A 22,520-nucleotide genomic window follows, 5' to 3' on the forward strand; every position below is an offset into this window, starting at 1 on the left:
TAAGTGGGAGGGGAAGGAGGTATTAAATATCATTAATTCGTAACTTCTTGATAACAAATCAAGTTCTTTGCTACAAAGACAGGAAAAATAGGTCTAACTTAAACTTGTAGGTCATTTGTGACAATGTGCTTCACTGCTTATGTAGAGTCCAGCATTGAAAAAGGGCTGAAATTCAGAAGTGTTTTTTTCCTTCTGTTTTATGTGGGGGTTTTTTTCAATTTGAAAGGGATCTACATTTATTTAAAGACATTTTTCTAAATTTTTCTTTGAATACAAATCATGTCACACAGCTTTGCCAAAATAAACTTGGCAGCTTACATTTTCTTTCCTTTTTTATTTTTTTTTTGAGTGTTGGCATGTAATGCATATTAATGGGACATCACTTCCTGGTTTTGGCATGATACTTTCTTCATGTAAATACTGCTTTTTGAAATACCAAAAGTCAGTGTGCAGTTCAAAGTCTTCAAATCTTACATGAATTGATAAAGAATGTCCATTTTCAATTTTGTGAGAGTTTGAATATGTTTGTTTCCTGATTGAAAATTGTTTTTTTTTACAAAGGTAAGAAAAACTGCTTTCATGAGTTTGACTACCTTCTTAACTAATCAGTACATCTTGTTCCTCTGTGTCTGCATTTTAACTCCTGCAGTTAAAAAACTCTTCTTTTTGAGGTTTTCTCAGCAACAAGGACATAGTTGGCAGTGAAATAATAATATGGAGAAGTGAATCAGTCTGGATAAAGTGGAACTGACCTGCATTTGATCTTTACACTGAAATGAAGCACAACTGTTCTGGGGTTTTAAAATTTTTTGGTTTTAGAAATCATTATCACACACCTCTGCACCATCTGGCTTTTCCTAGGAGTGGAAACAGACTTATCAGCATACTGTAACAGAGTCTGGTTTTGTGGTGTGTCTGGCAGAGCTGTTACCCAAAAACTCTGGAAATCTCACCAGAACGGCAGCTTTTATGCAATTTCCAGACCAGTTTTCACACTAAAGAGGATTAAGTGGTAAGCAGAGTGGAGAAAGAGTCTGTGCTTGTGGTTGCATCTTGGTTTTACCAGTCACTAATTTGTGCTAGGCTAAATGACGTTTTTAATTATGCCCTGGTGAAACTCTCACAAAAATGCTAAAAATGTCTCCTATTTGTCTCATTGTGACTTGAACTTTTCATCATGGAAATCCGCAGGCTGTAATGAGGTGACCCATGAGTTTCTTGGGGCTGAATTTAGTCCTCTCTATATGTGCTTATTTTATGCTAGTGTTGTCCATCATGTAGACCCTGAGGTCTAAATGGAGGAACCCATTCCATCTGGCCTGTGCCCCTGTCCTGCAGAAGAAAAAAGTTGCAGTTAAAGGTTGAGTGTGCTGATTTAACTCTTCCTGTGCACAGACAGGTGTTTGCTGTACAGATGCTGATGGCATGCGCCTGTGTGGAGGTGAACGAAAGCAGGAGGTTCGTGAATGGCATTTGCAACAGTAAGGGTGAGAGAAAAATCCTGTCTGGGAGCTCTCATCAGAGCTGTTGCTGAATTTGCTAGGGAGGAGGCAGCTATAGCAATGTCTGTGAATAAGGAGTAGCATTGATACCTGCCATTGTTGCCATACATTTATGTGTCACTGTGCAGTCCTACTGCCATAGGAGCATCAAAATGTAAACTGGGACTGGAAGTTGATCCTATCTATTAGATAGTTAGGCTAAAAGCTTTGTGCTGCACTCTCTTGGGCAGATACGTTTGAAGTAGGCGACAAAGCAGGCATAGTTTAGAAATGCATTATGGTATAATCTCTGATTTCCATAGCACAGGGGAAGGGAGATTATTATCGACAGAGATTCAGGTTGCTGTATTTCATAAAGCTATTGAAAAAAACCGCTGTCCTGGGGCAGGCTTATTCTACCCTCAGTGGAACAGAACAGCTCTCCTGTTGATTGCAGTGGGAAGAGACTGTGGGCCAGTGTTCTGCACGCACCATGCTGTTTCATGTTCTACCAGCCTAGTCTACTTTTTCCTCAAAAGTGCACATTATATATATTTGTTGCAAAGCATTTACATATTAAATGATGACCAAGTAGGTTTTGTCCTGTAATAAACTACTGGGTGCTATGACAGGAATAAATACAGGGCTTAGCAGGAGCACAGCATGTGTGCGTAAGTATGTATGCTGGATTAGAGCCTGCAGCCCGATCTTTCAAAAGGGAGTGAGAGCATTCCTGTTTGAAGAGCCCATGCTTAGCACTTTATGTACAGAGTAGTAGCCGGATTACTGTAGCTGATGCTAGACTTAGCGTGATGTATCACCAGTTTGACAGAAGGCAAAATGAAAGAAATTTTAAACATATCTTGCTTATTGTATACTTCTAGATAAAAGTTGAGAGAAAACTTATAAAGGAAGCTGAGAATGCACTAAATGCATTGACTTCTTTGTCTAAGACAATGTATGTTGCTTGGTTTTCAAAGGTGCTGAATACTGGCAAATGAAAATGGACAGTCAGGTTCTCATAAATACAGGGTACAAATGAACACTTTATTATTCCTGCTAGGAAAATAATCTGCAAGATAAACAGGTTCACATTCAATGCAAGATGTCAAGAGGCAGAAGTTGCTGTTATTTTAACACAGCATATTAAAATACGTTTTTCTGGATGGGGTGGCTAGATTGTTATTGGGACACCTGTATATTTGTTGTCATCCTCTGCTGGATATATGTGTCTAAATGGATTAGTTTTATTTAGTAAAATAGTTTATTTTATTTAAAAAAAAATAGAAATTGTTCCCCATTAGTTGGTATGCTCTTTCTGCAGAACTCTGAAAGTTTGAATATGCTGGGAATATGACTTTCTTTATTCCAGCTCTGAGATACAAGAAAAAGTTGTTGCAGCGAGGCCATAACTACCATTGCCTGATCTGTCTTAGATCACTGTATATATGAGACTTCAAGGGCCAAAGGTAATATTTTAGCATGCATTTCAAGGTATAAATTCAGCTAGTAGTGTGAGGGAAGTGGATAGCATCAAAGTCAGACTAGTGACTGCTCCTGTCAGTGATTAAATCCAAAAGCAAGTAAAACCCAAACAAAAATAAAATTGTGATATTAGACTGCTGGTTTTCCCTTGGGTGCAGTCTGACATCCAAGTTCTCCTAGACTGTTTTTAAATAAATACATGTAGATAAAGATAAGGTATTATTAAATAAGAGATTAGGAGAAAAACTGGTTTTGTATATAAATACAAGAGTTCCTATTTGTCTATATGATTATGCTTTCCTAATGAATCACCTGTTGTCTTCCTCAACCCCCGCTCCTTAAATGCTAAACCAAAAGAAGCCATATTGATCTTTCTAAAACAATTTGGTAATCGTTTGGCCCAATTCAGCTACAGTTACTGTGAACTATGTAAGACAATAGTACTGAATTCATATGATCAGAAGCAAAAAATACAGCATTTCTTGACTACTTGCTTTAAATTTGTTGCTCAGGGGCGAGTTACTGTGACAGAAACTGTGGTAACAGGCTGGATCCAGTTCACCACAAATGTATGAACAGCTAACAATTTGATTACATGGAAGTCTCAGTCTCAGAACATTGTACAAATGAATGCATATTGTGTAAACCTCTATAAATAATAGCTGCACTGAACATTTCTTACCTACATAGCATTAAATATGCAGGAATAGCACAGAAGGAGATGATATTTACAGGACTGGTGACATACATAAAAAGCAACACTACTGTAGAGTATGCTTTCTACACTTTGTTGGTCTTGTCCCTGGTACTGTGTTTAAAAACTATTCCCTCCTTGCTTACTGCCTCTTGTCTTTTAAGCAGATACAGAATTTTTACACAGCCTTCAGTTAAACAAATAAACAGCAAAGAAAGAAACTGTTTCTGTTTTCCCTAGGACACTGCACCCTCTTCCCTCTGTGACCCCACCTTCATTCATTGCTGGTGACTGAAGAGCAGGTGCTCAGGGTCACTCTGATGCGATGACTGTAATGGACACTATTGCTCATGTTGAAATTCTTGGGAAGGTATGAAGGAGTGACAGTGGGAACATAGCTGTCATCCCAGCTAGCACAGCACTCAGCCAAACTCTATAGGTTTTGAAATCATAGAATCATAGAATAACCAGGTTGGAAGAGACCCACCGGATCATCGAGTCCAACCATTCCTATCAAACGGTTACCATCCCAAGAGTGGGATGGTGGGAGGTTGGCTGTAGGGATCCAACGCTGCGGGCTCAACGATGCTCTGGTCCAGCCCAGTCGCATCGAGAACCCCCCCAGCAGAGCCCTTTGCAGCTCCAGCACTGGAATCCGAGGACTTCTGCATCCCTCAGTTCGGGGTGTTCTATTCTCCTTTGAAGCAGAGGTTATTTTTAAAAATCAACATCTCAAACAAGATTTGAGGCAAACATTGCAAGACACTGGTTTCCTTTACTTTTAGGTTTTTTGTTAACATTAATTGGTAATAAAATAATGCATGCATTTTGCCAAGATAAAAATTTATTCTAGCTTCACTGTCAGCAATTTACATTATGTTATCTCAGGTCACAATGAGGACTATCTCCTTAACTTGCAACCACCTGGATTTTGATTAGTTTTCTTTATTTTCTGCTCGTGACTCTTCAGATGTTACATAGAATCATGGACTGCATCCAGGGATGGGGACTCAACTGCCTACCTGGGCAGCCTGTTCCAGTGCCTGATAACCCTTTCAGTGAAGAAATTTTTCCTAATGTCCAATCTGAATCTCCCCTGCCGCAGCTTGAGGCCATTCCCTCTTGTCTTATCCCCTGTCACTTGGGAGAAGAGACCAACACCCACCTCAGCCTATGGATCCAGCCTGTTGAGATACCTTTGCAGATCCTCTCTACCCTCCAGCAGATCAACACTTCCACTCAGTTTAGTTTAATCTGCAAACTTACTAAGGGTACATTGAATCTCTTCGTCAAGATCATTGATAAAGATATTGGACAGGACTGGATCCAGCATTGAACCCTGGGGGATACCACTTGTGACTAGCCTCCGGCTGGATTTAACTCCATTTGCCACCACTCATTGAGCCTGGTCATCCAGCCAGCTTTTAATGCAGCAGAGAGTGTGCATGTCCAGGCCAGAGGAAGCCAGTTTCCTAAGCAGAATGCTGTGAAAAATGGTGTCAATTGCTTTACTGAAGTCCAAGTGCACTACATCCACAGCTTTTCCCTCATCCATCAAATGGGTCACCTTGTCATTGAAGGCAATCAGGTTAGTTTGGCAGGACCTGCGTTTCATAAACCCATGCTGAGTGGGCCTAATCACCCGGTTGTCTCGTGTGTGCTGTGAGTTAGCACTCAAGATGACCTTTTCTATGACCTTCCTTGGCACCACAATCAGACTGACAGGCTTGTAGTTCCCAGGATCCTCCCTCCAACTCTTCTTGTAAATGGACATCACATTTGTCAGCCTCTAGTCAAGTGGAACTTACACAGTCAGCCAGGACTGCTGGTAGATGATGGAGAGGGGTTTGGCAAACACATCTGCCAGCTCCCTTGATACCATTGGGTGGATCCCATCTGGCCCCATAGACTTATGAATGCCTTATTTGCCTAGCAGGTCTCTAAGCATTTCCTCTTGGATCAAGGGAGCTTTGTTCTGCTCTTCCTCCCTGTCTACTGGCTCGTCAACCTCTTCTTCCTGGCTGGGTCTTCTGTAGCAGAATCCCACTGCAATATCTGCCTTATTGGGTGTTCTGATGATTTTTACCCATAGATACCCAAACCTGTCGTCGCTATCACTGTGCTCAAGGCTATCAAAACACTTTCTAACATACAGGGCTACCCCACCACCTCTCATTCCTCACCTATCCTGCCCGAAGAGTTTATAGCCAATGATGGCAGTAGTCATGTAACTTTTTAAAAATAAGGAGTGATAAGGAAGAAGAAAGTTACTTAACATCAAGATCCACAAAACCTGTGCATGTATTGAAAGTCATATGTATTTCCAGCGTTGCATCCTAAATTGAAACAAGCACTAAAAATTGGAAAGTGGCAAGAAATAAATAACAAAGGTCACTGTAAATAACGTGGAATACTTTTGTTAGATAAAGCCTTTATACCCAAATGTCTCACAGCCTTTTACACCCATTTAGTACAACTGATTTTAGTATCATAATTTTATTTTATTAAAAATTGTTAAAAGTGGGCGCTGTTCACTTTTGCATATGACTATACATTAAAAGGAGCGGTTTCTTTTTCCATTTCATTAGATTTTTTTTTTTCTTGGTGAATCCCTTAGAATTAAATGGAAGTGGCTACTTGTGAGGAGGACAGTAGCCCTGTTCCTGCATATTCACTGAAGTGATATTGTTTCTCCCATTTAGAATGTGACTACATGTGGTGCCTACCACCCAAAAAGAATCTTAGTTTGGGATGTGATTCTGTGATTCTGTGATTCTATGATTCTATGATTCTATGATATGTTTTCTCTTGTTTGTCCCCACATTGGTTCTGAAATCTAGAAATTCAGTGGAATTTTAGCACAGCATATGCTTCTGCATATCTCCTCCACTCACCCAAAGACAGACCACTGTAATAAAGTTGTTACCTTGATTATGATGCACAGTGGTGAAGTTATTTCCAGAGGAAGAGTTTGTGTTGTCTCCCATATGCTTTCAACAGAGACCTGCTGAGTAAGCACGTCTGGAGTATTGCACCAGCCAGGGCCATAAGTGGTACAGCATTTATCTTCTACTCTGTAGGAATGAATTGTTTTACTTTGAGGAATTTTTACACTTGCAGACCTGCTGGCACATGTATTTCTCACTCTCTTTCCTTCTAACATTCTGAAGATATCACTTACTCTTAGAAATGACCGAGGTACTTACCATGCATACAGACGTAAAGTTTAGTCTCTTTTGTTAATAACCCTAGTGTAGCACCCTTCCTTAGTCACATTCCTTCCTCACATTGTACCAAACCCCCTAATACTGAATGAGATGGGGTCTCATTAAAAAAAGTGTGAATAAGTGATTCCACAGTCATTAAGTACTCATGTTTTTAATGAAAGAATGATTTCATTGCTAAAAGCAGCCATCTCTGTAGAAGAGGGTTACATTTGTGAGAGAGTTGGTGTCCAGCAACTTTTTCTGCTTGGAGAATGAAGCCTGTGGATCTAGTGACTTAACGTGTTACTGTTTTCAGTTGTCAACACGCTGTTCCATAGTAAGAGAAAGTTGTAAATGTTTCACGTTACTGTCCAACCAACGTAACATGCAATACCTGCTTAACAGAGACAAGCAGATTTTGTTTCTAGCAAGCTGAGTTTTGTAAATTTGTGAATATGCAGCATTTGTCTCGAAGAGATGCTAGGTAAGTGGAAACTGTATTGACAAATCAGTTTTAAATTTAACTGATAGATATTTGGCTGACTCTTGTGGCAATTTTGAAGTTGTACCTCTTTACAGGAAATTCAGAAACTTGAATTCTGATGTTATTTTTTGTGTGTTGTACTTAAAGGATGCAATGATCTAACTATTTATCGAGTTGTGTTAGAAGAATTTTTTCTGTCTTTAAAGAGAAGAGTATAAATATGAGTCTAGATAAACAGTGTGAGTGCAAGTATTTGCAGAATCAAGTGGCATGGTTGATAGACATTAAAAAACCCCAACTATGTAGACCATAAAAGATCTGGAAATATGAGAGATTTTTTGCAGGACTTAGTTTTCTTGGCTTTGTTTTTTTGGGTTTTTTTTTGTGTTTGGTTTGGTTTTTTTTTTTTTGGTTGACATATAGCTGTGTTTTGGCATTATTATGTTAAAGATAAATATTGTCCCTATTTGTGACATTGGCAGTAGATCTAACTTTGATTTCACACCGCCTTGGATTAAAATTCGATCTATCTTTGTGTACACTTCAAACATGTTCTGCAAGATGCAGCATGTCCTATCTTAGCTGTGTTGGACATTGTATATTGTAAATCTGTGCAATTTAAATAGTGCTGTTAAATGTGTTGTAATGATTTAATGAGACACACATTTGAAAAGAAAACTATTTAAATTTGAAGGCTGTGCAGGAGAAGAGGCCTGAGAGAGCAAAAATCTTTTTCTGAACTCACAGAAGATATTGTAGGATGACAAGTCCAGCTTTATACCAGTAGGGGCAGATTTATTCTGTACATTGGGAAAAGAACAAACCACTTGAATAACAGAACAAGCTGATACAGCTTGTGCTTCAGTTTATAAAAGCAAATAAATCTATGTATATTATATTGTGTTATGTATACTTGTGTTCTTGAGTACAGATAAAGCACAACTTCCCATGAAATCACGCATTCCTTTCGAATTGCTGTAGATTTTCATAATTTTTTTAAACATTCCTATTGTAACCTACATCAAAAGGGCAGCCATGGTTCTTATGTCTGACTATACATATGCATTATAAAAAAGCGAGTCTACTGTAATTACCAGTTTGCAGAGCGAATTCCTGCAGGGTTTGTATTCTCCCCATTAGTAAAAGAGATAAGTTGAAATGTATTAAAATTTCACTGTACAACTGGGAGTTTTTGTTCACAGTAAATGTGGTAATGTTTCTTCATTGCTTGACTGTTTGTGTTTAAATTTAGGCAGTGTGCCCAACTGGGACAAAATTATAGGATAAAGCTATGTATAAAAGAAAATCCTTCTGAGAAAACTAATAACTTTTTTTCCCCCCCTTTTTTCCCCTTTTCTTTTTTTTTCTCTCTCTCTCTTAATAAGTGGTTCTATATATAATCACGTTCCATTCTGGCCAAGGAAATATATTTTATCTGTTTCACGCTTACTGGAATTCTTCTCTCTCATACATGAACTGAAGGGATAGATTATTACGGGTTCACAAAAGGCAGGTCTTGCCAAACTAACCTGATCGCCTTCTATGACAAAGTGACTCGGCTGCTGGATGAGGGAAAGGCTGTGGATGTATCTTCCTGGACTTCAGTAAAGCATTTGACACAGTTTCTCACAGCATTCTGCTTCGGAAACTGTCAGCCTCTGGCCTGGACAGGCGCACACTCTCCTGGGTGGAAAACTCGTTGGATGGCCAGGCCCAGAGAGTGGTGGGAAATGGTGTGAAATCCAGCTGGAGGCCAGTGGCAAGTGGTGTTCCCCAGGGCTCAGTGCTGGGTCCAGCCCTGTTCAATGTCTTTATCAATGGCCTGGATGAAGGCATTGAGGGCACCCTTAGCAAGTTTGCAGATGACACTAAGCTGGGTGGAAGTGTCGATCTGCTGGAGGGTAGGGAGGCTCCAAAGGGATCTGAACAGGGTGGACCGCTGGGCTGAGACCAACGGGATGAGGTTTAACAAGGCCAAGTATTGGGTCCTGCACTTGGGGCACAACAACCCTATGCAGCGCTACAGACTGGGAGAAGTCTGGCTGGGAAGCTGCCTGGAGGAGAGGGACCTGGGGGTGTTGGTTGACAGCGACTGAACATGAGCCAGCAGTGTGCCCAGGTGGCCAAGAAGGCCAATGGCATCTTGGCTTGTATCAGAAATGGTGTGACCAGCAGGTCCAGGGAGGTTATTCTCCCTCTGTACTCGGCACTGGTGAGACCGCTCCTCGAATACTGTGTTCAGTTCTGGGCCTCTTGCTGCAAGAAGGACTCTAGAGTGAGTCCAGAGAACAGCAACGAACCTGGTGAGGGGGCTGGAGAACCGGTCTTAGGAGGAGCGGCTGAAAGAGCCGGGGTTGTTTAGCCTGGAGAAGAGGAGGCTGAGGGGAGACCTCATTGCTCTCTATAACTACCTAAAAGGAGGTTGTAGAGAGGAGGGTGATGGCCTCTTCTCCCAAGTGACAGGGGACAGCACAAGAGGGAATGGCCTCAAGCTCCACCAGGGGAGATTTAGGCTGGACGTTAGGAAAAAATTCTTCACAGAAAGGATCATTGGGCACTGGGACAGGCTGCCCAGGGAGGTGTTTGATTCACCTTCCCTGGAGGTGTTTAAGGCAAGGGTGGACGAGGTGCTAAGGGCCATGGTTTAGTGTTTGATGGGAATGGTTGGACTTGATGATCCGGTGGGTCTCTTCCAACCTGGTTATTCTATGATTCTATGATTATATGTTAGCAAACCTTTCTGCAAAAATTCAGTGGCTTTGTGTTCAGAAAGTGTTGAAGAAGCAAAATTTAGAAGATGATACATGAATACACGAAATATGTGTTTAGTGAAAAACATTATGTAATGAAGATAAACTTTTACCTGTTAGTCCAGCATTTTGGGGGAAAGAAAAAAAAAAGGGGGGGGGGAGTCTGCTTGTTCTTACTTGCTTACTGTATCAGTTTTGTGGCTGACAGAGAGTTGACCACTGAAGGAACAGTGCAGGACTGGGTCTTTCATTAATTTAAATAAAAAGGTATTGCTTTAACATATAACTTAATAAAATCTTTCTTGATAACTTTTTTATGCAGTTTCTGTAGAACTCAAGCTTATCTTCACTGGCTAAAATACAGTACAGTGCAGCCTAAATCCTTGGGGTTATTTTTGCCAGATGGAAAGCCCATCATTTATAATCCAGAAAGCAGTAACATCTGAGAAGGGAAAGAAATGCTTGAAAAGTGAAGTTTTCCTGAAGAACAGATTAAACAGTAAACAATGTGCTTGTGATATTTTTAAAGGAGAATTCCTGAATAAAGGGACACAAAGGAATAGCTATTCTAGGAGTCATGATGCATTTTACTTTGTTTAAGTCAGATTTTGCTGATTATTTTGACTTAAAGAAGAAAAGCGTGGAAAATAAAAAAAAATCTAACAACTGATTTTGCCAACCTCATTTTGTGTGGACACTCTGTTTTTCTTACAATGTCCCTTATTTATCCATTAAAGGTTATGTTTTTGCATATTTACATGTCTTTACCTATAGTTTTTACTGGACAGACTGCAGCTATTCAGGACTAAATAAAACTAGTCCCGAGAACCAGTTAGTTATCTGATGACCTTTAAGACTTTAAATTTTCTCATCATCTTCTGATTAATTTCAGTAGAAACAGTATGTAAAGGATAGATATTTGATTTAATATATTTAAATAACTAATTTGAACCATTTACAATCTATTGATAAAGTTTTCTTTCATGGATTACTGACCCAATAATGTATGTAATGTGACAAAATAATATTATTTCCTTCCACATGCATGCTACTTCTGCAGGCTCAGTGTGCTTTTTTAGGATACTGCAGGAAAAATTTCCTTTTGGGAAAAGCTTTATTTAGTTTTAATTTTTACATCACAAATTTCAAGAGTTATTAGTTTATGTAATTTTCTTCTAAAAACATTTGCTGTAAGGAAATGGAAGTCTGTTGTGAATAGCAAGACTGATACCACAAAATGGGAATCTTGGTATACTTTATCTTATATAGTTACCAGCAGAGATTTTTTAGGATTTTTTTTTTTAACCTGCAGAGGTGTCAGTAAGGTTTATAGAAAGAAAAATGGTTATACTTTTACTAGCAATGACTGAAAAACATTTTTCAGTATGGGGAATAGTTTCCTTTTTTCATACAAAAGCAATAATGTTGTGTGCAAGGATGGTGTGGAAATAGTAAATCATTCAGGTTTTCAGTTCAGAAGCAGAGGATTATGTGTCAAGTGTGGGCAGGACAGTAAAACCAATGGAAGCAACTTGCCTCCTGTGCTTTCTAGAGGAGACCGTAGTTGTGCTTTCTTGAAGTGAGAAGCTGTGTCAAGCTGGCAATGTTAATTTCCAAAAGAGTCATAGGTAGAGGAGGGTGTGAGAGGTTTTTAGGAAATGCATCCATCACATTGTTGGGTACCTATCTAGCATTGTCTGTTGCCTTGATAAAGTGCATGGCTGAACTCCAGTGGCTGACAGTGTTTGTTTCATACCATGGATCTGGTTTTCATCTGTAAGAACAATGGCTGCATTTGCTAATGTGCTCTCAGGCACAAGGAATCTCATTCTCAAATCAGCCATGTGTTTTTGTTCAAATTTTAAGCAAAGAAGCACTTGTCAGTCTTAATTTTTTAAATGCAAACAACTTTGCCTTTGATGCCTAGAAACCTCAGGCTAGTTTTACATGCTATTGAAACATATTGTGATGTTGTACCTGCAGTGAATAGTATGCTGGCTGCACTGTGAGTTAAGTATGTAGAATCAGGATGAACATGGGCGACAGAAAGTTCCTGGAAAATTGCAAAGCTATTCTGTGTTATAGTTGTTTTCTCTAGAAAAGTCCAGGTAGCATTCATTGGCATGGTTTTCTACTTTTTGAAGTATCTGAAGTAGAACTGAAGAATGACTCCTAACTTAAACTCAGCATTACAAATGTAATTCTATTTTTTTTCCTCATTTTCTTATCCCCTATTCATTTACCGTATCTTTCTCAAGAAGAGCTGAAATTGGTTTTCTGAAGTGCTTAAAGGCTAGGTTGTCTTTATTCCAGGAAAAGCTGTTTTATCCTATTAACAGCTTTCTCTCTTGTTAGCATCCTTCCCTTCATATTGTATTAGTAACTGTTTTCTTGAATGCCTCAGAGAAATATAACAATATCAGTACCTTTCAAATATTATTACTGAAAACAAATACAAGTAAGAAACAATACTAATACAGTGTGATGTGAAATTGCTAATAAAATATTTCAATGGAGTGAACAACTTAGAAGATATTTGGTTGTCTCTGGATGGGAGAAAGATTGCAAACTTTATTGCATTGCATGGATGTTTAAGACAATTCAGATGCAAAGCATATTCACAGAACCACAGAATGGCAGGGTTTGGAAAGGACCTTTGGATCATCTAGTCCAACACCCCTGCTAAAGCAGGTTGGCCTGGAGCATGTTGCAAGGGAATGTGCCCAGGCAAGTTTTTAATATCTCCAGTGAAGGAGATTACTCTCTGGGCAGCCTATTCTAGTGCTCCATCACCCTCAGAGCAAAGATTTTTTTTTTTTAGGTGGAACTTCTGTGTTCCAGTTTGTGCCCACTGCCCCTTGTTCTGTTGCAGGGCACCACTGAAGAGTTTGGCCCTGTCCTCCTGACACCCATCCTTCAAATATTTATAAACATTGATAAGATTGCCTCTCAGTCTTCTCCAGACTACTAGAGGAAAGGAAAGGTGTAGTGATTTCTACCTATCTACTTTTCTAATTTTATTAGAGATTTCTCTCTCCTACCCTTATCTTTTTGTGAGTTTCCTTGGGAAAGAATGTTTTCTCTTGAAATTAACTTTACAAGCTCACACATTGCATTTTTCCTATAATCCAAAGAAGTACAGGTTCAGCAGTTAAACATTCTGAAGCACAGAGAGAAGCTATAGGCAGCTGCAAAATGTGGAGGATGGACCGTTCTTGTTCTTGAAAAACAAAATTTTCTTTCTTTTTTAAGGTCACAAGCTTAAACAATTAGTGAAATTTACTCAAGCTCTGACTTCTGGCAGTTGCCTCATAACATTGTAAATGAAATTATCTGCCAAGAATGAATTATGAATGTATTTGGTGGCCCACAACATCTGTAGCTGTTTTTCTAAGTCTTGTCAAATGTGTGAGCAATTCAATGAAGATACAAATTTGTGGTATGAATTAAAATGTATCCTAAAGTCTAGCTCAAAGTTGAGTGACTGGGCTTTTTATTGCCCACATCCAAGCTTTTGGTGATCATCTTGCTTAGGTAGTGTATATTTAAAAAAATGCTGTGGTGGTTTTGGCTGGGATAGAGTTACTTTCCTTCATAGTGGCTGGCATGGTGCTATGTTTCTGTTTTGTGCTGAAAATAGTGTTTATAATACAGCAATGCTTTGGCTGTTGCTGAGCAGCATTCATACAGCATCAAGGTGTTTTCTGGCTCTCACGGCACCCCACCGGTGAGGAGGCTGGGGATGCACAGAGGTTGCGAGTGAGCACAGCCAGGATAGCTGAGTCCACCTGACTGAAGGGGTATTCCATACATTCAAAAGGGTGACATTCATCTTCCCAGGTCACTCTCAACACGTGATGGAGCCCTGCCTTCCTGGAGAAGAACCTACCTGCCAGTTGAAAGTGGTTATTTTGCTTTGGTTCTGTATGTGGCTTTTGCTTTACCTATCAAACTGGCTTTATCTCAACCCAGGGATCTCCTTAATTTTACCCTTCTGATTCTCTCCCTTGTCCCACCGGGGGACAGTGAGAAAGTAACTGGGTGATGCTTACTTGCTAGCTGGGGTTAAACCATAGTAATTCGTTATAATACGTACCAAGCTAACTATAGACAGGTCATATTGTGCATTTCCTAAGTATAGTGTGCAAATGGTGTTGAATTAAAACAAGCTCTGTTGTACTTCTGATTTACCTGCTGTTAAAAATAGTATAATTTTGTTGGGATCTTTTTGCCATTTACGCAGCAGAATTTATGCTGTGTTCTTTAAAGGAAATACTGAATTGACAAGAGCAAAAAAAAATTTACTGAGATTCTTAAAGTAGTAAAGAAGAGAACAAGGAATAACAGTTTAAAGTGGAAAGGGGTAGGTTTAGAATACCTATTAGGAAGAATTTTTTTCCTGGAAGGGTGGTGAGGCACTCAAACAGGTTGCCCAGAGAAGTTGTGCATGTGCCATCCCTAGAGATGTTCAAGGCCAGGTTGGCTGAGGCTTTGAGCAACTTAGACTCATAGAATAACCAGGTTGGAAGAGACCCACCGGATCATCAAGTCCAACCATTCCCATCAAACACTAAACCATGGCCCTTAGCACCTCGTCCACCCTTGCCTTAAACACCTCCAGGGAAGGTGAATCAAACACCTCCCTGGGTAGCCTGTTCCAGTGCCCAATGACCCTTTCTGTGAAGAATTTTTTTCTAATGTCCAGCCTAAATCTCCCCTGGTGGAGCTTGAGGCCATTCCCTCTTGTGCTGTCCCCTGTCACTTGGAAGAAGAGGCCATCACCCTCCTCTCTACAACCTCCTTTTAGGTAGTTATAGAGAGCAATGACGTCTGCCCTCAGCCTCCTTGATCTAATGGAAAGTCCATGGTTGGGGGATGGATTTAGATGGTCTTTAATTCCCTTCCGACCCATACCATTCTATTATTCTATGATATCATAGATGGTTTTGTAGGACACATTAATTAAATTCCAGAGGAAAAATCATGTCTCTTCTTTACAGTTCTATGCCTTCTCCCACACTGTGATCCCATTCATGACATGTTATTGCTTTTTATCACTTGGAAGCTCTGCAAAACAACCAGACAGATTGATTCTGCATTACTGCTATAGGCTGTTCCTATTAATATGTGAATAATATTTACTTGTTAGGTATAATTAAATCACCTGAACTATGTAAAATAAATATGCTTGGTCTGGGGGAAACCCACAGAAATGAGGTCTAACATCTTTTAAAGTTAGCCATACAAACTTACGTATACTAGACTACATACTTCGATGCTAAGCCAAGTTCCCTTCTTTCTGCATTGCAATCTACAGGAAGAAGATCTCAAAGAGAGCACCAAGATATTTCTGAATGTTTCAATATCAATTATAAAACCATTAATTTATTCTTGGATACATGTACTTTGTTCTTAAAACTTAATGGCATTGCTTTAGGATTTAAGGAATCAGTTGTGTAAACTATTTTAAGTGATTCTGCTGAAATCCAGTCCATTTCCTCCACAGGTCCTGAAGGGCCACTGTAATTTGGTAGAAATGCAAGTAGCGTTATGTTAGGAACTCAGTGGAAGGGACATATAAAAATGCCTGAGTACTATTATCTGCAGACCATTGACATGGTAGAATGTAATGGCTGCAGAAAACGATTTTTATTGCTTACTGAAGGGCGTTAACCTGCAAGTTGTCATCTAAATACACAGTTGCCTATTATCTGGTACAGGGGAGCCTGTATCTACTGATTTTCCTCTCACTATGCAAGATAATTTGTTACTTCTACTTTCCTTCTGTTTTTCTTGGACGAGTTTCGGTGGAAGACCTTAATCAGGAAAGATTTCTGTTTCTTTCCCTACCAAGTAGTGTAGTACACAGAGTTACATTTGGTAAACTTTTCAGCAATATATTGCAAAGGCAGAACTACAGTGGATGACTTCTTGAATGCCTAGTACTACTCAGTTAGAAGCATTTTCTGGCAAATGTTTAAAATTGCTACACTGCTGGATTTTTGTACTACGTTTTAGTAGTATAAAACATGAAGCTACAATATTTAGCTGCTGCAAACTCACGCAGGATCTTTCTGTTATCCCTGCTCCCCAGCCCGCCTCTTTCAAATTAAGCAGTAACAGATGTCCAATCACAGTTAAACCAATCCACGCTTCTCCCTGCAAGCACACCAAGTACAATTCTTTTATCCCCTCTGTACCTTAAAATCCTGCTACTGGGTAATGGAGAGTCTGCATTAAAGTGAATCTATGCCACATTTATCTCCTGCTGCTGTTCTGGGCCTTTCCTGAGTCTGCTGCACAAACTGTCAGTGACTTGTATGCCTAAGTTAAATGCTATTGAAAACCAGTAGAAAGAAACTGTTAATAATTCAGATTGTATCCTTGCAAGACTCAGTACATATGCTGGTTATGTTGTGAAGGTCTTTAAAGACAATGCTTTTGTTTGTGTTAATGCATGTTAATGTTCCATCTCTGCGTGTGGAAACACACATTATTCGTGACATTTTGAATCTCCGAATTATTTTGGTTTCATGCTGGATGTTGTAGTGATCAGAGGTAGTCACAATGATTCTGGGTTAACTGAGTAAAATGAAAAATGAATCTTTGAAATAAAGACTAAATTCTCCTTGAGATTTTCAATAGCCTCCATCACTATAGAGTGCCTTACTGTTTATGGTGTTTAGCCTGACAACAACACTTTTCTACTATTGTCTGTAGTTATTGTTTAGGGAATGTAGGCATCAGGCCAACAAGTAATTTGCCCTAGATAATGCCAGAATGTGTACCAGAATATGAATTTTTCCAGTCCCAAATGAACATCTTGCAGCTTGAGAGGTTATCCACATCTTTCAGCAGTATGCATGGGATTCTCAGCAATGAGATGGGAAATCACTGAAACCAGATTACAGCCTGGAATCAACACACCGTTTGCAGAAAAAGTGGCCAAGTAAGGCCAGGCTGGATATTTTGGCCATGTTACTTTAAAATCTTTAGAGTTTCTCATGCCAATCCATATTACTTTATAAACACAGACAGCTCTTTTCGAAGACTTTTCACATTTAGTTATTTGGGGAACAAGCTGACATTTTCGTATTTCTGAAAACTTTGTGGGTGTTTTTTTTTGGGGGGAGGGAGGTATGTATAAAAGATAGTCTTATGAATTAATCTATATGCCATCATTACTCAATTTACCTCAGGGAAGAGGAAAAGAAACATGAAATGTCTAAACTTTTTTTTCCTGTCTTATAATTTATAATGGATAAATGGATCACTCTTAGGCTGAAACATTGTATTTCAGGTTCAAGCTGAATCCAGTTTTTACTGGCAACCTGTTAACCTCTAGACCAAATATGGGTAGAGTTGTAATGGAAGTGCTGATGAGCTTTAATAAAACAACTCTGTCAAATGACGCAGTTTCATCAGCTATGTGTACATTCAATGAACTCCTTCTATTAAGCATTCTGTAAGTGACAAAATAAAATCAAATACAACAAATGTGCATTTCATTGGTACAGACATTTAAAAAAGGTGGTGAATGTGAGAAAATCTTTTATGTTAAAATAAGAATACAATTTAGTTAGTGCTTTTTCTTGCAGTACAATTAATTACTGAGTTCATTAATTAATGAACATATTAGAGAAAGAACACCATTACTGACCGGTGGAGACCTGATATATTACCGAGTCAATAAACTATTGAACATGAAACAGGACCTTTCGGGAGAATTTTTTTCCTCATAACCCACAAACACATATATTATTCTTGCATGGTCAGCACTTCTTTGGTACCCTTATATTTCGTATTACTAATTCTTTTAATCACACATACATACAGCAGTGGTTTATAACCTAGCTAATGAGTAATTGGACAGGTGACATTGGGACTGAGGCCTTGAAGTGTCAAGCATAATAGAGCAGATTATTTTTACCCCACTATATTTTTGAGAATAAAAGATAGTAAAAGAGCAGATAGGATAGGAGGGATAAAGGACTTTTGTACCAGAAATTTGTCAAAGAAATACAGATTTTAAGTGGATCCATGTACTATAAATGGCTTTAAATTGCTGTTTGATACAGATAAATAAGTAAAGAGATAAAACATTTAAAACAACTCTGAACCTTTTTCATTGTTAGAAGTCAAGGTGTTTAGCTTGGCCAAGTTAAAGTAGAATGTAATTTTATTTAAGGTGATGGGTTTTTTTAATAATGAAAAATGTGTATGTGTGTGTGTGTGTGTGTGTATTAAATGTCTGAAAAAGGCATAAACCTTCATAATCCTTTGTTATGTCACTGCCATAGGTACCAAGCATCCTTCCCTGACATTAGCCCTCATGTAATCATTGATTGCATCTAATTCTATAGAGATGTCTTTTCCTGGCAGCTCTGGTAGTTACAGTATATTGATAATCTGGGAATGATCAGAATAAACCTCTCTGTCTCAGAAATCTCCATGCAAATTACATCTAAATGCATGCCATAAATTTATTAGCAGCAGTTTGAAGTGCGCAGGTCATCTTCTACACTAAAAACATATGTCTGTTACACAGTAAAAAGAGTCTCATTCAATTTACACTCACTTTTCCATGGATGTAGCTAGCCCCTGTCAAATAAACCTGTGTAATTTTTGAAACTATTTTTTAAAGGGATATGAGATATTAATAAGATGTGTTATTTAAGCAAAATTTAGATCTTTTCATGGACTGGAGTTCTAGCATTGCTGCTTTGAAATAGGTTCATCTTTTGCAAAACAGAAATATATGTTTGACAAATAGAGATTGCTAGAGGTAAAGGGTTATGCCTAGATATTGCAGAAAGATGTGGAAGCAGAGAAAATTTACAGGAGGTTTTATAAACATGTCCTATTCTTGTACCTTGATCATTTTATCTTATTCTGAGAACATGTCAAATACATGACTCCTTTCTGTAGCGGAGTAGAGGAGTTATATCCTATGTGAACCTCAAAAAATGAAACGAGATTGACCCTTGGGTAACACTGAGGAAAGGAAAGAGATCTGTAGTTTTCCTTTTTGCATGCTTTTGTTTCCTCATTTTACTCTTGGTTTTAATCAAGCTGATATGCTACTATGGTAAGACATTTTCCTTCAGGCAGTTGATGCAAAACTAGGAAATTTGTGGAACACCTATAGAATCCTCATCCTACTACTCAGTTCTTTTTCCCTGAAGGAAATAAAGCAATTGTTCTGAAGTCTTTAGGAATGTATTAATCTCCACTGGACAACAGACTACGTTATTACTGAATAAGCATTGTGGTTGTCATATACTGATGATACTGATACTGATATGTATCTGATATGGATATGTATCTGATATGGATACTGATATGTACTGATATGGATACTGATGTATGTTTTTGAAAGAAAATTAATCTCTACTAAATAGAATGAGCGATGCTTTGAATGTTGGAAGACTGGATTTTGCTGTACAGTTAATACCTTTCTAGCCCTCACAACATATTTGTATGTGAAGTAAGAAAGACATTAACATGTGTTTTCTGTTTCTTTTTCCAGGCCATCCGCTGTACACTGGTAAACTGCACATGTGAATGTTTTCAGCCAGGGAAGATTAACCTGAGAACCTGTGATCAGTGTAAACATGGCTGGGTGGCACATGGTAAGAAATTCCTATTCCAGGCTTGTCCTCTCTATTCTATCCATCTTTCATAGTGTCTTTAAATACTAAGCACTGACTGATAGAGGCAGTAGTGATATCTATTTGTATGTGCACGCATGTACTTTTTTTACAGCAATTTCTAGGATGCAAAGTCAAGGTCTATTATTCTGGCAAGAGCTTCAAGTGCAATTGGAATTCAACAGGTTTTGTACAGCTCAAATTAATATTCTAACCTCCAGGAAATAATGTAGTTCTAGCAGGACTTTGCAGAAAAGCAAAGTACCAGTACCTGAAGAGGCTACAAGAAAGCTGGGGAGGGACTTTTTACAACGTCATGTAGTGATAGGATGAGGGGGAATGGCTCTGAATAGGAGGGGAGAAGATTTAGACTAGACATTAGGAGGAAATTCTTCCCACTGAGGGTGGTGAGGCACTGGCACAGGTTGCCCAGGGAGGTTGTGGATGCCCCATCCCTGGAGGTGTTTAAGGCCAGGTTGGATGGGGCCTTGAGTGCGAGGAGTCCCTGCCCATGCAGGTGGGGTTGGAATTAGATGATTTTTAAGGTCCCTTCCAACTTGAACCATTCTATAATTCTGTAATTAGCATGCCCAGATCCTGTATGAAGGCATCAAAATACGCTTTTAGACCTGTATTATTTATCCTTTGCTATTTTGCGTGTTTGACGTTTTGTTTTTTCTTGACAGTCTTGATTAAACTAGGCATGAGAGAAAAAGAGACAGAACTATATACACAATTAGAAGGCTAATAAGGGGGATACATAAAAGGGTTTAATATATGAAAAAAAAAGAAGAAAAAGCAAAAAAAAGAGAAAGATTACTATGTTTTCTGAAAAAAATAGTGTTGGAGATTTCTTCTCATGGTTTTGACTATTCACATCTAAGAAGCACATTCTTCATTCCACACTTCTGCCACACATTCACTGGGCTTTATTGTATAAATTTTATTTCACTTTTATGAGACCTGGGGTGGAAGCTTAGTACTTCCCTCCCAGGATGTGTTTGATCTCTATTTATTTAGTTCATGTCTGTGTTTATTTGGGCCTGAGCATGCTGACATACGCCAAAGGTGAATGCTGGACAAATTCAACAGTGCAGACTGTCAGAGAAGTTTTTAAAATATTCACATGCATGGAAAGGAAAGCAGGAATGCAGGTACCATGCAATCTGGTGTCACTGCATAAAAATATATACAGCCTGCCTAGCAACTCCCTAGATTTATTATATACTAGATTCTCTAGGGGCACAGCTTATTTTTGTTCCTCTTAATTCCCAGAAAGATATCTTCAGTCACAGTGTAACCAGACTCACGTTTCTTGGAAGGACTGCTAAACCTTGCAAAATTTCTATAGTTCAGGCATGCTTCAGGCTTTGTGTAGAGTCAGCATCTGAAGTTTTGCTGATCCACAGATAGGAAGGACTTGTCTAGCTGTTTTCTAGGATGTCCTCCTGTTGAATGACAGAAATTAGCAGTCTAACACTTACGTTCTTGCATATGGGCATTCCATGTTTTCTTTTTAGCCAATACATCTTAGAAGAGCGTGGTTGAATTTTCCTGATAAGTTCTTCCCAGTGAGGTGGTTGAATTAAAAATCAGAGTGCATTACAGTGATCTGAGATTGCCACAGTGTGTGTAAGAGAAACATCCCTGGGTTTTATGTCTGGAAAGTTGACAGATGAATGTGATGATCAGGTATGCACCACCTGCTCCCATACTCAAGTGCTTAACATTCCAAACAGAACACTTAATACAGCAGTATATCAGAATTTGCTTTACTACTGTACCAAGTGAAGAATGCTCTGATTTATTTTTTTAGTACACTTTGTGTACATTCATATGAAGTATTTACATTTTATGGCAGAACAAGACAGGTCAGTTGTATGTTTCATGTACATACTCAAAGCACAGACGTATAAATTAATTTCTGGAGACTATGATGTACCTGCTTTAATTCCTGATCTTAGCTGTTTTCCAAGATTTTGAAGACAGCTATTGCTATTTTGTGACTTTTTAATAATGTAGGACTAAGATGACTGCAAAAAGTAAGATTTTCTTGAGTGCTTGAATTGATTCCTTGTGCCAATATTTTTCTTATATTAGAAACGTTAGAAACATACTATACTACTAAAACAGTCATGACATTTTACTAGCTTTAGCACAAAAGTCACTTACACAAACTTCATTTGAAATAATGAAAGAATTACTTTATTTGCTGCCCATTTCCCCTAGCAGAGGAGTCGTAGCCTATGAGGAAAGAAATGAAGCAAGTGTGTAGTAAAAAGATGTTGATTTCATTGACTTTACGTTTTGCCTCGTGTGCTTGTTATTGATGTCAGAATAACAACTAACATACTGCTAGAAAAAATGCTCTTATTATAACTAGCCCAGCAGATCAAAAGACCTAATGTAGTATCAAGGGGAAATACAAGCTACCCTGTGTCATAACTGTTTTGCTCTAAAAAGCTGGGCCAAGGTGACATATGTCATAGTGGACTGCAGTTATTATTTATGACAGTCAATTCTATTTATTTTAGTTTCATTGTCTTAGACTCCCAGTGATCTAAAGCCCCACAGTATAGTAATATTATTGTTTGTTGGAAATCATTGTCACCTTGTTTCAAAGAGAGTTAGAAAATTAGAAATATTACTTCTTTGTCTTGCCCTCAATCAGACAGCAGCAGCATGTTTATCAGGTGTTTTTTGGTATACTGTGAATTCTTGGACTAGCTGAATTTCACACTGTTCAATCTAGCATAGGAAATGAAGTATC

At 38.6% G+C, this 22,520-nt stretch overlaps 1 protein-coding gene across 11 annotated transcripts in view; it reads left to right on the top strand.

The window, feature by feature from the left end:
- Nucleotides 1–22,520, top strand: part of BNC2 (basonuclin zinc finger protein 2) — a 327,495-nt gene that overhangs the window by 192,248 nt on the left and 112,727 nt on the right. For all 11 annotated transcript variants that reach the window (XR_011339367.1, XR_011339368.1, XR_011339369.1 and 8 more), the window contains one exon: nt 19,630–19,732. Coding sequence is in view for 7 of the 11 variants with exons in the window: in XM_069879960.1 (XP_069736061.1) it covers nt 19,630–19,732 (103 nt within the window). In the remaining 4 variants the exon portion in view is untranslated. The remainder of the gene's footprint in view (nt 1–19,629; nt 19,733–22,520) is intronic.

The sequence above is a fragment of the Phaenicophaeus curvirostris genome, chromosome Z, assembly GCF_032191515.1.
Source record: "Phaenicophaeus curvirostris isolate KB17595 chromosome Z, BPBGC_Pcur_1.0, whole genome shotgun sequence".
Lineage (NCBI taxonomy): Eukaryota > Metazoa > Chordata > Aves > Cuculiformes > Cuculidae > Phaenicophaeus > Phaenicophaeus curvirostris.